Here is a 15990-nt window from a genome sequence, read left to right as displayed (position 1 = left end):
ATTCTGAAAATGAAAATGGTGGAGGCCCACAAAGCAGGAGAACGTTATAAGAAGATAGCAAAGACTTTTCACGTTGCCCTTTCCTCAGTTCAAAATGTAATTCAGAAATGGCATGTATATATCTTTGCAAACCTCACCTCCCACTGCATATATATATTTATATACACACAGTACATATATATGAATATATAAATATACTTTGTAAGATGGCCGCCGGACGAGTCCTTGAGGGGAGAAATGTGTCATCACGGGTAGTAGCGGAGGTGATGTGAGATGGATGCATGCTCCAGCACATATAGTGCTGAGAGAGTTATCAGGCCATTCCAGGGCCGGGTTTTACGAGCAGTTATAAGAGATGGGTGGGAATGACTGCTCACATATCCCAACTCCCCAGGAGCATGGTTTGCCAGATAAATTGGAGACCGAGTGTCTCATTCAGTGTCTGTGGCTGGAGGTGTGGAGACCTCCAGTGTGTGTTGCTAAAGGCACTGTCCTGAGCCGGCAGACCCACAGTACTATATGAACTGCTTATTTTCAGTTTGCTTTCACTTTGTGCCAGAAAAGGCTGTGTTTTTGTTTTGCCATCTGGAGCGGTTTATGAACTTTAAATAAATTTGTCTGGACATTGCAGCAATATCGCTGCAGTATATGGAGCCCTTTGCAGCCCAATAGCTCATAATAATGCACAATTCTACCAGCTTTGGAGATAGAAGTGGCCCTTTACCTTTTTAAGCTGCACAGGTTGAAGCAATGGAAAGTCCGTCCAGTGCAAACATGATGTGATGAGCGTGAGATAAGGTGGTCCACTGGGAGCTGGTAAATCCAACAATGGGCACTTGAAAGTAAAGGTGGTCCACCTCTCCTTTTTAATGAAATCTCCACTACCAGTGTGCAAGGTATCCCTTGCCTTCAGGGCTGCACACTACCTGCTACGATGAGTAGTGGTATTAGATAGAGAGCCATTTGGGAACCGATAGAGGTGTTTTTTGCTTCTGAGCTGAGCCAAATGATCCAGCTGAGTAACAGGAGCCGGAATGGCCATCACTACAGTGTACGGCTAATTTTGAAAAGACTTTTCAGATTTATGATATTGTCAACTATTTGTAATTATTGGAAAAGTGACAAGTGTGACAGAGAGCAGGCTGATCAGTCAGGAGGGAGACAGACAGAAGATATTGACATCAAACAGATTAGGTGTTCCTTCATGGGGACTTACATATCCAGGACTCGTGTCCCAAAATACATCGGGATATGCTTCATTTTCGGGATTCCCTTGTGATTTCTGCCTTTGCACCACCTGGTCCATGTCCTCAGTGTAACAAGGAAGTAGTGAAATAGGAGCAGCTGTAGTGTCCGCGTTGAAAAGAAAGGGGAGGGCGAGAATGACTGAGAGGTAGAATCAGGAAGAAATAGGATGAAAATGGAAAAGCTGTACGAGACAGTCAGATTACTGAGAACAAGAATATCTCATGTCTTGATTGAATTAGACTTTTGCCTTTTTTAATATGCTTAAAGGGATTGTCCACTTTATCTTTATTTTAACAAATGTCTTGGGGACATGACCCGGTGGCACTTAAATATAAGTATGACATGTTCTCCTCCGGCAAATGTTAGTGCCGCCTTTCTCACAGACTGCGCAGCGCTCATGTCCTTAAAGTGGGTGCTGATGGAGGAGCATGTGACCAGACCTGTCCATCAGTCTCCTCCAAATGAAAAACCGCTATCCCCACACTCAGTGATTTTCAATTGGTGGAAGCTGGAGGTCACATGATTGTCCGTCTATTCTGAGAAAAGACCTCACTAAAGAGCGAGTGGCACTTCACAAAGGACGAGAATCTGTAATACTTATACATTAGTAACTGCCCAAAAAATCACCGGCACAGCCTCTTTGTTAAAATAAAGATAAAGTGAACAATAATGAGTCTTCCTTTTTTAGAGCAAATTTGTGAATTTACACAGACCCATTAGAAGCAATAAATGTATAGAGAATTGAAAATCTCTTCATCCCTAAAGTTGACTTACATTAGAAACATATGCTACATTCACATGTTAAAGGGGTTACCTGCTAAAAACAAAATGTCACCTGTCCACTGGAAAGGAGAACTTGTTGATTCGTGGGGATCTGACCGTCGGGCCCTGCATCAATTGGCAGAATGGGGAGCTTTCTTTCCCCTTAGAATGGGGTGGCATTGCCCATGCTCTTCTGTGGGACTGCACTTGACTTTTTCCATCAACCCCATGGAGAATGCATGGAGCAGCAGTTGGGTGTTTAACCTGCTGTGCCATTTTTAGCGGGAATAGTTCTCCATCAATGATAAAAATTCCCAATCTGCTATTCGGTACAGGTGCCAGAGGTCGGACACCCACTGAGCTATGACCTAACCTGTTTGTAAGTCATAACCTGTTTCACTGGACAACTCCTTTTACTGCATTGTAAAGGCCATTACTGTTATAGAGATACCATATCTACATATTTTATGCTTAACCCCTTAGTGACAGAGCCAATTTGCTACTTAATGACCGGGCCAATTTTTACAATTTTGACCACTGTCAGTTTATGAGGTTACAGCTTTGGACCGCTTCAATCGATCCCACTGATTCTGAGATTGTTTTTCGTGACATATTGTACTTCATGATAGTGGTAAAATTTCTTTGATATGACTTGCGTTTATTATTTTTTGTACAAGACAGAATTTTGGCAAAAAAGGTGCATCACGAGAACTAAAGCAATGTGGAAGGAAAAAATGAACATTTTACTTTTTTCACAAAAAATTTAATTTGGAACCAATTTGTTTTATTTTCACAAGGGTATCAGGAGAAAATGGACCACAAAATTTGTTGTTCAGTTTCTCCTGAGTACTCCGATACCCGGTATGTGGGGGAAAGCCACTGTTTGGGCGCATGGCAGGGTTCAGATGGGAGGGAGCACAGTTTGACTTTTTAAATGCAAAATTGGCTGGAATCAATGGTGGTGCCATGTCGCGTTTGGAGACCACCTGATGTACCTAAACAGTGGAAACCCCCCAATTCTAACTCCAATCCTAACCCCAACACACCCCTAATCCCAACCATAACCCTAACCACAAACATAACCCTAACACACCCCTAACCCTAATCCCAACCCTAATCATAATCCCAACGCTAGCCCCAACCCTAACCCTACCTTTAGCCCCAACCCTAATCCTAACTTTAGCCCAACCCTAACCCTAGCTTTAGCCCAACTCACTTTAGCCCAACTCTAACCCCAATGGGAAAATGGAAATAAATACATTTTTTTATTTTATTATTTTTATCTAACTAAGGGGGTGATAAAGGGGGGTTTGATTTACTATTTTTTTTATTTTGATCACTGTGATAGGGTCTATCACAGTGATCAAAATGAACCAATAGGAAAAATATCCTATTGTTGCCAGGTTCCGGCCAGCAGATCTCGGCGGGTGCACTGCGCGCATATGCGCCCGCCATTTTTTCACGGAAGAAGACGCCGGTGGCCCGGGGTCTAATGTGCAATCACATCAGTGGAGAGAGAAATTAAATGGAGAATCAAACGGTCGCCGTTATACCGTTAATAATGGCAACGCAACACCAGGGTCGGTAAAAACCGACCCCAATCATGTTCTCTGGGGTGTAGCCGAGACCCCAGAGAAATTCCGACTCTGGGGCAGCGCTATACCCTTATTCCTCAGCGCCATTAAAAAGTGGCGATGTGGTTTAAGTACCCTTAACTGCTGCCGTTAAAAGACGTATCAGCTGTTGTTAAGGGGTTAAATAGGTATTACCATCTCCAGGATCCTATCCCAATATGAGAGCAGCTAAATGCAGAGACAGAGACTGATTCCAGCAATGTGTCACCTACTGAGCTGCCTGCTGTAGTCTTGAGTGACACATTGCTAGAATCAAAGTCTTTGCCCTCACATTATTCTGCTCTCAGAAGAGGTAGCAAAAATTTAAGCCATCTACATAGGCACGCAGATAATAGAAAGTTCAATAAAATGATACCTTGATATCTGTGGTCAAATATTTTGTTCCAGAGAATTGAAACCAGTGCATGGATAAATCTAAAACTTAACCTTTAATGGTTATTAAAATTCATAAAAAATGGACAAACAGGGTGAACAAAAACCAAACTTCAGGCCAAAAGGTGAAGGACACACAATTGATAAGAACTCACTAAAAAGGTCTGCTCTATATTTAGTCAGCGGCCTCCCAACAAGATTATGAATAATCACAACACATGCAAGGGTAATGATTTACACCCTGTAATAAACTGTATCGTAATCAAAGTTTATATATCTTTTTTCACAAGTGTCACGTTATAATAGATTATATCATGATCAAGCATGCATTTTAACAGATGTCACATGGAAAAATGGAACAAATGTGGTTATAGTTTACAGAAAAATTTTTCTGGTTGCAAAAAAAAAATTTTGTGTTGCAAGTCATTAGAGTTGTCATAATGTATTAGAGAGGTGGTGTTTATCAAACTCACTCCATGTACCACCAATTCAACACAACAACTCTATGCACCCCTTATTTAACATCCATTAGAGGCCGCAAAACTCAGACCTGTATCACGTTAACCTATAGCAGCAATGAAAGAGGCAAATACTATAAACCTTTCCTGAGATACATTTCAACCAATGGAATCATAACAAAGAAAATTCCTTCTTTCTTAAAGGTTATTCATTCTCAGAGGTAATGATGATAATAATAGAGTGTAACAACTTACGCAATGGGCATATATACTTTATTGCATGTTCATAAGCAACACAGTCAGATCTCACCCATATGTAGAGGAATCTCATGCATTAGCGCCATACAGCAGAGAGCCTCCTTGAACAAAGGTAGTAATTATTTATGCCTCAGTCATATGTAGCGTCTCACGACGCGTTTCGTCCTTATAGGACTCAACAGGGGAATATATATTAGTAGATCGCTGCCATGTGAATATCCCCACCGAAGTGGTTTAAATAATGAAACCGAGTGCCGCGCCACACAAGCCACGCCCACTCAGCATGTGACGCACTTCCCGTCTATGGACCGCACATCCTGTACATGGAACGCATGTCCAGCTCCTGAGGCATAAGATCACCATGGAGACATGATGTCTACTCACGGAAGCCGCCAGGAGAGCGTTCATATCACATAGTCCATAGATAAACAAAGGAGGCGTTCTTAAAACGCAAAGAACCGCCTCCAATGCTTGCTGCAAGTACAAGGATAGCCCAAAGCAAAATTACTGGGCAAAAAATGTAAATAAGCATGTTTTACACAATGATATTATATGACTTGAATATCCAATACCATTGCCTTAAATTCCAAATGACATGATTCAGGCTTAGTTCCTAACCGCATTTTCCCAACTCAGTGATACTACCAAGTCAAAGTTTGTGTACATTAAATGAACTTTTTATGTTGTTTTGAGAATAGGTTTCTTTGGACAATAATTAGAAAAAATATTTTTGGACTTTTTGGAGCCAAAATGTTGATAGAAAGGGGGGAGGGAAAAGGGGGGAGGGGGATGGTGAGAAAAGATATGATGAAAAAAATGAAAAAACTTTTGATATATACTACCAAGAGTGGACCCCCAGAGGAGGAGCACCTGAAACTGCCGGGCTAACTGACTTCATTACTCCACTCCCTATACAGGGAGTGTTAGGGGCAGGCCCAAAGATCAGAATACCCCCACAAAAAACACAACCAGAGGACGGCTGGAGGAAAAATGTCTTCTTATAAGCATGTCAAAAACACATAAAAAATCATGAAAAATCATTAAAAAAAATAACACAATTGTACTCTATAAAAAAACAGCTCTAGGAAAATTGCTCTTTAAGACCCAGAGGATATATTGTTTTCAAATAAAAAATCCACTTGCTTTCTTTTTGGAGAATTAGTTGTATTTCTATGTATTTCTATGCAGTCGCACGCTCCGGTCCGAGTGCCGGCAGCAATGCCAGGTTTTCATGCGAGAGACTTGCATGTGACCTTAGAGACATATCTACTTTGAGAATTGGTGACTGTTCAATACTTATTTCCCCCGCTGTATATTCCGTATATATATATATATATATATATATATATATATATTATTTTTTTTTTTTTTTTTTTTTTTAAATCATGTTTGGTCTGGATATACCTGTGCCCTTTTTTAACTGTGATAATTTGGAAAGCCTAAGTATTCTAATGGATTCTTGTCTTTGCAGTACAATCTAGCCGGCATGTTTAGGACATACCTACAATATGCACAAAGAAACATTTTAAATGTGCTGCTTCTTTGTTAGGTTCCTTCCAGGTTATCATTATAAATCTATTTGACTGCTTTTATCAATCCTGGAATTATAACTCCACTATCTAATGGTTAAGGTTTCTTCAAATACAATTCAGTCATTGCAATATTTTTGGAGTAGTTTTCTGTAAGTAAATGAGGCATCATCCAACGTCTAACGTTCCTATTCATCTGCGAATGAGCCTATTTCATTTATAAATACGTCATGTTATAGACACTGAATCAGTGAAAGAACAAGGAAAACTAGATGTGTATTTCCTGAAGGAAGTACAGATAGTGCTTTGAAATGGTGCCCGGGCTGCACCTTTAAGAGAGACTTGCCTGCTGCCCCTGCAAGACTTTCAACTCAGGATCCGTGTTAACTGTGGATGCCTCTCAGGGGCCACTTTGGCCTGTGGGGCCCTTCAGGGTCAGACTTGGTGGGTGGGGCCCCTCAGGATCCGATTCGGTGGCCTGGGCTCCTCAGGGCTTGAATTGGTGGACAGGATCCGTCAGGGTCTGATTTTGTGGTTGGAGCCCCTCAGGGTTTGATTTTGTGGGTGGGGCCCCTTAGGGTGTGATTTTCTGGGCGGAGCCCCTCTGGCTCCAATTTGGTGGGTGGGGCTCCTCAGGGTCCGGTTTGGGGGGCAGGGCCACTCTGGGTCCGATTTGGTGGGCGGGGCCCCTCTGGGTCCGATTTGGTGGGCGGGGCCACTCTGGGTCCGATTTGGTGGGCGGGGCCCCTCAAAGTCCGATTTGGTGGGCGGGGCCCCACAGTGTCTGATTTGGTGGGTGGGGCCCCCCAGGGTCCAATTTGGTGGGCGGAGCCCCTCAGGGTCCGATTTGGTGGCCAGAGCCCCTCAGGGTTTGATTTTGTGGGTGTGGCCCCTCAGAGTCTGATTTGGTGGGCAGAGCCACTCTGGGTCCAATTTGGTGGGCGGGGCCACTCTGGGTCCAATTTGATGCGCGGGGCCACTCTGGGTCCAATTTGGTGGGCGGGGCCACTCTGGGTCCAATTTAGTGGGCGGGGCCCCTCAGGGTCTGATTTGGTGAGCAGGGCCCTTCATAGTCCGATTTGGTGGGCGGGGCCACCCTGGGTCCGATTTGTAGGCCGGGGTCAATCAGCCTCCGATTTGGAGCCTGGGGTCACTCAGCTTTCGATTTAGCGTGCCGCTCTTTTAAGACTCATTTTGGTGCGTCGGCCCTTTAAGAATCACTTTGGCGCTTCGGCCTTTTAAGAGCCAGTTTGGCACACTGGGCTTCTAAATCCACTTTGGCGCACATTCTCTCTCAAGGGCATGCGTCATGTGATGAAGCTAGATTTGCATTCGTGCTTTGGGAGCGCGACGTCTCGCGGTCATTCTCGCAAAGGATTACTGGGACCGGAAGATGCTGGGAGCGTGGAGAGAGGCGGGAAGGCTGTGCGGGACGCCGGAAGGTGAGAATAACAATATTTTTTATTTTTTTAATTATTTTTTACATCCTATCGCATAGGCAGCATCAGTAGTAAAAAGTTGGTCACACTTGCCAAACACTGTGTTTGACGAGTGTGACCAACCTGTCAATCATTTCTCCAAGCGATGCTCCAGATTGCTTGGAAAACGTTAGCATTCTGCAAGCTAATTACGCTTACAAATCGCTAGTTTTTCCGCGGGAATTTAAAATGCGATTTTTCCCGCGGAATGGAATTACGGAATTCTCGCGGTAACTTCGTGTGAACTTAGCCTTAAAGAGGTTTTCGAATATTGATCAGGTATTAGAAAAAAACAACACAGATATATTTACCTTCTCTTGGTCCAATGTTAGTGTTCACTGCCACAGCTCCAATGGCTGCAAAGGTGGCGTCACAAGTACGAGCATTACCTTATCCATCACCCTACCATTATAGCGAGGGAGTCTTGAGGGCATATGAACAACTGAACAAAAAGTTACATAATTCTGAAAATACCATGCTAATTGATCATTACCTCTGACTGTACTTTGGATGAGGGATTATCACTTTCTTCAGCTGATTCAAAATCGGTGGTGGGTGTGACGGCCTGTGTATGTAGAGGAAACAGAAATGTAATAATCACATATCGTTAGTCTTATCATAAATGGAAGATATACAGTGGGGAAAAAAAGTATTTAGTCAGTCAGCAATAGTGCAAGTTCCACCACTTAAAAAGATGAGAGGCGTCTGTAATTTACATCATAGGTAGACCTCAACTATGGGAGACAAACTGAGAAAAAAAAATCCAGAAAATCACATTGTCTGTTTTTTTTTCATTTTATTTGCATATTATGGTGGAAAATAAGTATTTGGTCAGAAACAAGCAATCAAGATTTCTGGCTCTCACAGACCTGTAACTTCTTCTTTAAGAGTCTCCTCTTTCCTCCACTCATTACCTGTAGTAATGGCACCTGTTTAAACTTGTTATCAGTATAAAAAGACACCTGTGCACACCCTCAAACAGTCTGACTCCAAACTCCACTATGGTGAAGACCAAAGAGCTGTCAAAGGACACCAGAAACAAAATTGTAGCCCTGCACCAGGCTGGGAAGACTGAATCTGCAATAGCCAACCAGCTTGGAGTGAAGAAATCAACTGTGGGAGCAATAATTAGAAAATGGAAGACATACAAGACCACTGATAATCTCCCTCGATCTGGTGCTCCACGCAAAATCCCACCCCGTGGGGTCAGAATGATCACAAGAACGGTGAGCAAAAATCCCAGAACCACGCGGGGGGACCTAGTGAATGAACTGCAGAGAGCTGGGACCAATGTAACAAGGCCTACCATAAGTAACACACTACGCCACCATGGACTCAGATCCTGCAGTGCCAGACGTGTCCCACTGCTTAAGCCTGTACATGTCCGGGCCCGTCTGAAGTTTGCTAGAGAGCATTTGGATGATCCAGAGGAGTTTTGGGAGAATGTCCTATGGTCTGATGAAACCAAACTGGAACTGTTTGGTAGAAACACAACTTGTCGTGTTTGGAGGAAAAAGAATACTGAGTTGCATCCATCAAACACCATACCTACTGTAAAGCATGGTGGTGGAAACATCATGCTTTGGGGATGTTTCTCTGCAAAGGGGCCAGGACGACTGATCCGGGTACATGAAAGAATGAATGGGGCCATGTATCGTGAGATTTTGAGTGCAAACCTCCTTCCATCAGCAAGGGCATTGAAGATGAAACGTGGCTGGGTCTTTCAACATGACAATGATCCAAAGCACACCGCCAGGGCAACGAAGGAGTGGCTTCGTAAGAAGCATTTCAAGGTCCTGGAGTGGCCTAGCCAGTCTCCAGATCTCAACCCTATAGAAAACCTTTGGAGGGAGTTGAAAGTCCGTGTTGCCAAGCGAAAAGCCAAAAACATCACTGCTCTAGAGGAGATCTGCATGGAGGAATGGGCCAACATACCAACAACAGTGTGTGGCAACCTTGTGAAGACTTACAGAAAACGTTTGACCTCTGTCATTGCCAACAAAGGATATATCACAAAGTATTGAGATGAAATTTTGTTTCTGACCAAATACTTATTTTCCACCATAATATGCAAATAAAATGAAAAAAAAAACAGACAATGTGATTTTCTGGATTTTTTTTTCTCGGTTTGTCTCCCATAGTTGAGGTCTACCTATGATGTAAATTACAGACGCCTCTCATCTTTTTAAGTGGTGGAACTTGCACTATTGCTGACTGACTAAATACTTTTTTTCCCCACTGTATAATAACATTTCTATCAGATTTAAAGTTAAAGTTCTAAAAGGGGTTCTCCACCACTGGACAGCTCCAGTTTAATCAATTCAGGTCCCCATATAAAATTAAAAAACAATCGGCATTCGTCTTCTGCAGCAGTGCAGCTGCAGTAATGTTGACGCTGTTGTTACGAGTGAGCAGGGGCGTAACCACTGCGGTCTCAGCAGTTGCTACCCAGCGTGTGAGGGGCCTGCCAATGCCAGCAAATACTCTGGCTGGATGTGCATCCTAGGACACACATCCAGTTAAAGTGTATCAGCACAAATACCAGACAGAGGCCAGCAACTGATATAGGCGCGCATGTGACTGAGGGCACATGGCAGTGATATCATGCAATCCCGTCGCTTGCATCTTGAAGTCAGCTGCCAGCTTCAGAAGAGGATGCAGTGCTGCGGGGAACTGGAGGGAAGGTGAGTATAATGGTTATTTTTTTTTAAATCAGTACACGGTGCCAGTGGACATACTACTACATGGATGACTATGAGGTGCATTATACTATATGGAGGACTATGGGCTGTGCACTATATTAGATTAGATTAGATTAGATTAGATAAACTTTATTGATCCCGGAGGAAATTACAGTATTACAGCAGCAGAACAAAGATCAAAGATCAAGAACATTACAAGAACAATACACACTTTACAAAATAAGTCTATATGGACAGCAGATGCGGATAGACTGGTACTTGTAACTCACCAATTCCCCCCCATACACTTTGAACTTCATTTAGTCTTGGGATGCTTTACACTTATACATTTGTTAAACATCCCCACAGCTGTCGGAACAAACGATTTTCTATATCTTTCCTTTTTACACATTAGTTGGAGTAGACGCTTGCTGAATGTGCTCTTTTGCTTCGCAAACAGTTCATAGAGCGGGTGTGTATTGTTGCTCATTATAGCCTTGCATTTCTTAGTAATTCTATCCTCTAATACCTCCTCGAAAGTCCTGAGTTGTAGACCCACCGCCGCACTAGCCTTCTTGATAAGTTTATTCAGCTTATTCGCGTCAGCTGTGCGCACACTACTACCCCAGCATATAATTGCATCAAAGATTGCACTCGCCACAATGGATTGGTAGAACATTTCAAGCATTTTGCTACACACATTAAACGACCTTAACTTCCTTAGGAAGTAAAGTCTACTCATCCCTTTCTTGCAAACCTTCTCCATATGGCACCTCCAATCAAGCTTGCTGTCCAGGTGAACCCCCAAATATTTGAAATTCTCCACCATCTCCACATCCTGACCATCAATAGTGATAGGTAAGCAATCCTTCATGCACCTTCCATAACTCAACACCAGCTCCCTGGTTTTCTTTACGTTGAGTTCTAAATGGTTAGCCTGGCACCAGTCAACAAAGTCCAAAACCACCCTTCTGTATTCCTCCTCCCCCCGGTCTCTCTCAATACCTCCGACTATCACTGAGTCATCAGAGTACTTCTGAAGGTGACAAAGGTCTGATTTATACTGAAAATCAGCTGTGTATAACGTAAAAAGGAATGGCGACAGCACCGTTCCCTGAGGGGCTCCAACACTACTCCGCACACTATCCGATACGGCCGCCCCCAACCTCACAAACTGTGGCCTGTCCGACAGATAATCAATGATCCAATTCACTAGTCCCTCATCAACCGCCATTTCAACCAGCTTTTTACGTAATAATAGTGGCTGTAAGGTGTTGAATGCACTGGAGAAATCGAAGAACATGGCACGCACAGTGGTTCTATCATTGTCCAAAAAGGAATGTACTGTTTGTAGTAGATACGCTACAGCATCGTCCACCCCCAGACTCTGCCGATACGCAAACTGAAGGGGGTCCGTAAAAGCAGACACCCTCGGACACAAGTAGGCAAGTACAATTCTCTCCAAGGACTTCATCACATGCGATGTTAAGGCCACCGGTCTATAGTCATTATGGGAGCTCGGGAAGGTAGTCTTGGGAACCGGCACCAGGCAAGAAGTCTTCCATAGAACTGGTACTCTCTGTGATTGTAAGCTCCAGTTAAACAGGTGCTGGAAGACAGTGCACAACTGATTCGCACACACTCTGAGGACACGTGGACAGATACCATCAGGCCCTGCTGCTTTACCCATGACCAGCTTACTAAACTGTTCCCTCACATCATTTTCGGAGATCAAGAAAGACTCCGACTTCCTCCCCCCAGTTGATATTGCTCGTCTCTCCCCGGCCCTCTCCTCTGTTGACATGGCACATTTATTGTTGAATCTGTTGAAAAAAACATTCATTTCATTAGCCATGATCAGCCCCCCACCCCCCTGATCTGACCTTGCCTTAAACCCAGTCAAAAGCTTCATTCCAGCCCACACTTCTCTGGAGTTGTTATGTGACAATTTATTTTCCAATTTAATTCTGAATGCTTCACGGGCAATCCTAATTTTCCCCTTTAAGTCTCTCTGAACAATTATATGAAGAATATGGGCTGTGCACTATATTATATGAAGAATATGGGCTGTGCAGTATACTATATGGATGACTATGAGCTGTGCATTATATTATATGAAGGATATGGGCTGTGCATTATACTATATGGAGGACTATTAGCTGTGCATAATATTATATGAAGGCCTATGGGCTGTACATTATATTATATTAAGAGTATGGATTTTGTATTATACTAATATGGAGGACAATGGGCTGTGCACAATATATGGAAATGCTTTATACTATATGAAGGATGCATTATCATATGGAGGACTATGTGATCCTTTATACTATATGGAGGAATATGGACTCTGCATTATATTATATTTAGGACTATGGGCTGTGCATTATATATGGAGGACTATGCAGGGTGCATTGTATTATATAGAGGACTATGGAGAAAGCATTATATTGTATGGAGGACTATGGAGTGCATTATACTATATGGAGGACTATGGAGGGAGCATTATACTGTGGGGAGTGCATTATACTATATGGAGGACTATGGAGGTTGCATTATACTATTGGGAGGACTATGGGGAGTCCCCATGACTTCTGCACACCTCTTAATGAATTAGGAGAGTCTGACTCCAGCATATGCCCTCATCAAGACTAGCGTGAAAATTGCCAGTCTTCATTAATCTGTCCCGAAGTACAGTAAATAAGAGACTGGAGAAGAAGTCACCTCAAACAAAAGTAGAATAGATATTGTCTATATTTTTTTTTTACTAGATATAACATTGCCACAGTGTATATGTGCTTGCTGCAAACCCAAAACATAACATCAATTACATCGCTAGCTAAAAAGGTTACATTTGGCTCTAACCTTTCCCAAGCTTTGATGGCGCCAGCATGTCAGATACTAGTTATAAGTTTGCTAATAAAAACAGCATAGGAAATGCACTCACCCGTCCTGGAGTCTTAGACCTCCTCGGTGGCTTCCATGTCTTTTCTCTGGTCTCTATATTGATGAAGAAATTTCTGCCTGTAATAGGGTCGACATGATATTCCCAGTTCTCCACAATGTGGACAGGAGAACACGTAGGGCTAGGAGGAGCCCCTTTACTCAGTTTCATCTCCTCCAGGTTGCAGTAAACTGGTGTAGTATCCTGCATTGTGTTAGCCAAACTAGCCTAAGCGGAGTAGAAAACATGACAATATATAGTACAAAAGTCACATGGACAGACAGACTGCGAGACAGAGAATGTGCTAAAGTTAACATAGGCAATGTATAGTATCATATGTAGTAAATGTTCTATCCGTATGTAGGTCATATTCCCCTTCGGAAAGCTTTCATATAGCAGAATTCTAATTCATCATGTTACCTATGGAAATACTTGGATTGTGTGATTGTGAAACTTAAAAGGGTTATTCCTATTTGCACTTTCTATGGCCGAGATGGGAATAAATACTTTTGGTCATGGCCACCAGAGGTGTAGTTACAAAAACAGCTGAGCGCGGAGAGCTACTCTGTTTCCATAATTCTGTAGTTTCTCAAACAGCATAGCCCAGCTGCACCTGGCTGTTTTTGTAACCCCACCTCTGTTGGCCATGACTTTGGAATAATTGTTCCAATCTCCTTCACCTACAAACTCCTCGAATAGCACATCCACATTGAATTTTCCTCCGACCTCAACTCACTCTTTGATAACCTACAATATGGCTTCCATGTTCACCACTCCACTAAAACTGCTCTAACCATAATCACTAAGGACTTACTGACCACTAAGGCTACTTTCACACATCAGTTTTTTGCCGTCAGGCAGGATCCGGCTATTTTTAGAAAAAACGGATCCGGCATAAATTTTGGAGAACTGTAGAAACGGATCCGTTTTTTTGCTGGATCCGTCTAGCAGGTTATATCTGTTTCCTGGGGGCTGGCCAATTGGATCTGAGCATGCGCAGACTTAAAAAAACGGATCCGGTGGCTGGATCCGTCTTTTTCTGGATCCGGCGCATTCGGCGCCCATAGACTTTCATTGTAGCAAAAAGCTGGAAGCGCCGGATCCGGCGCTTCCGGCTTTTTCGCCGGAGACAAAAAACGTTACAGTAGCCGTTTTTTCCAGACGCCGGAATGAGACAAGTAGCCGGATCCGGCAAAAAACGGATGAAACGCAATGCCATCCGGCGCGATCCGGCGCTAATGCAAGTCAATGGGGAAAAACTGGATCCGGCATTGCATTTTGCCGGATCCGGTTTTACAAAAAAAAGCCGGATCGCGCCTGACGGCAAAAAACTGATGTGTGAAAGAGGCCTAAGGCTAGCTATATTCCTATACTCCGCTTCAAGACCTGGCCTCTGCTTTCAACACACTTGATTATCCCTTCCAACTGCAGACCCTCTCTTTCAGGGCCAAACTGGGACAAAAAAGCAGCCCTGCCACACAAACCCCACCAGTCCACATACTATACCACTCCCCCCACCCGATCAGTGGATTTTGCTATACTTTGTTATGCCCTCCAACACTCTTCTTAAAGGCGTTATTTGAAGAGCCATGTGTGAATGCCACCGCAGTGCAGGGGTTTCTTTATTGCCCTTTATGGGTGGGATATAGTGTCCGTGGGGCGTTTTGGAGGTGCTGGGTTATTGGTTCATGTATGCATTTTAAATGTTTTTAACCTTATTCATGTCCATTGTGAAATAAAGGTTTTTGCATTTTTTATGTATGGATGTGCATACCAGGAAGAAAAAAATGTTTATAAAATGGAAAGAGGGAGGCATATCTAAAGAAGAATATAATGCTGTCTGCAGAACCTGCAGGGCACAAATCAGATTAGCTAAAGCTGAAAATGAACTGAGGCTTGCAAGAGATGTCAAAAGCAATAATAAAGGATTTTGGGGATATGTCAAAAGTAAAAGAAAAGTCAAAGATGCTATAGGATTTTTACAGGATGAAAATGATGAAATGGTAAGACAGGATGTTGAGAAGGCTGAACTTTTAAATTCCTATTTTGCATCTGTTTTCTCTCAGAAAGGAAATGCAACATCAACTGTTATTCACTGTCCTATTAAGGGAATAGAAGAATCCAGGATATCTATAAACAGAAAGATAGTGAGGAAACACTTAGCTAACCTAAATGAATTCAAGTCTCCAGGTCCAGATGAATTACACCCCAGAGTACTGAAGGAGATAGCAGAAGAAATTTTTGAACCCCTCTCCATAATCTTTGAAAATTCTTGGAGAACAGGAGAAGTGCCAGAAGACTGGAGAAGAGCAAATGTTGTTCCTATCTTCAAAAAGGGGAAGAAGGTGGACCCAGGCAACTATAGGCCGGTGAGTCTGACTTCTATACCAGGAAAGATCTTTGAACAAATTATTAAACAACATGTATGTCAATACCTGGATAAGAATGAAGTGATTAAACAGAGTCAGCATGGGTTTCTAACTAATAAGTCATGTCAGACTAACTTAATTTCCTTCTATGACGGTATCACTGATTGGGTGGATCAAGGAAATGCTGTAGATATAGTATATCTTGACTTCAGCAAAGCATTTGACAAAGTCTCTCATACAATCCTTATTGAAAAAAT

At 42.8% G+C, this 15990-nt stretch overlaps 1 protein-coding gene across 4 annotated transcripts in view; it reads right to left on the bottom strand.

Annotated features, from left to right (window-relative positions):
• Positions 1-15990, bottom strand: part of ARHGAP9 (Rho GTPase activating protein 9) — a 217399-nt gene that overhangs the window by 81706 nt on the left and 119703 nt on the right. For all 4 annotated transcript variants that reach the window (XM_073576826.1, XM_073576825.1, XM_073576827.1 and 1 more), the window contains 2 exons: positions 13368-13592; positions 8233-8304 (listed from right to left, as the gene is read on the bottom strand). In XM_073576826.1, the coding sequence (XP_073432927.1) occupies positions 8233-8304; positions 13368-13592 (297 nt within the window). The remainder of the gene's footprint in view (positions 1-8232; positions 8305-13367; positions 13593-15990) is intronic.

Source organism: Dendrobates tinctorius, unplaced genomic scaffold (assembly GCF_039654945.1).
Source record: "Dendrobates tinctorius isolate UK_male_01 unplaced genomic scaffold, ASM3965494v1 ptg000051l, whole genome shotgun sequence".
NCBI lineage: Eukaryota > Metazoa > Chordata > Amphibia > Anura > Dendrobatidae > Dendrobates > Dendrobates tinctorius.
Note: the sequence above shows the minus strand (reverse complement) of the source record. Positions and strands in the feature narration are given on the sequence as shown.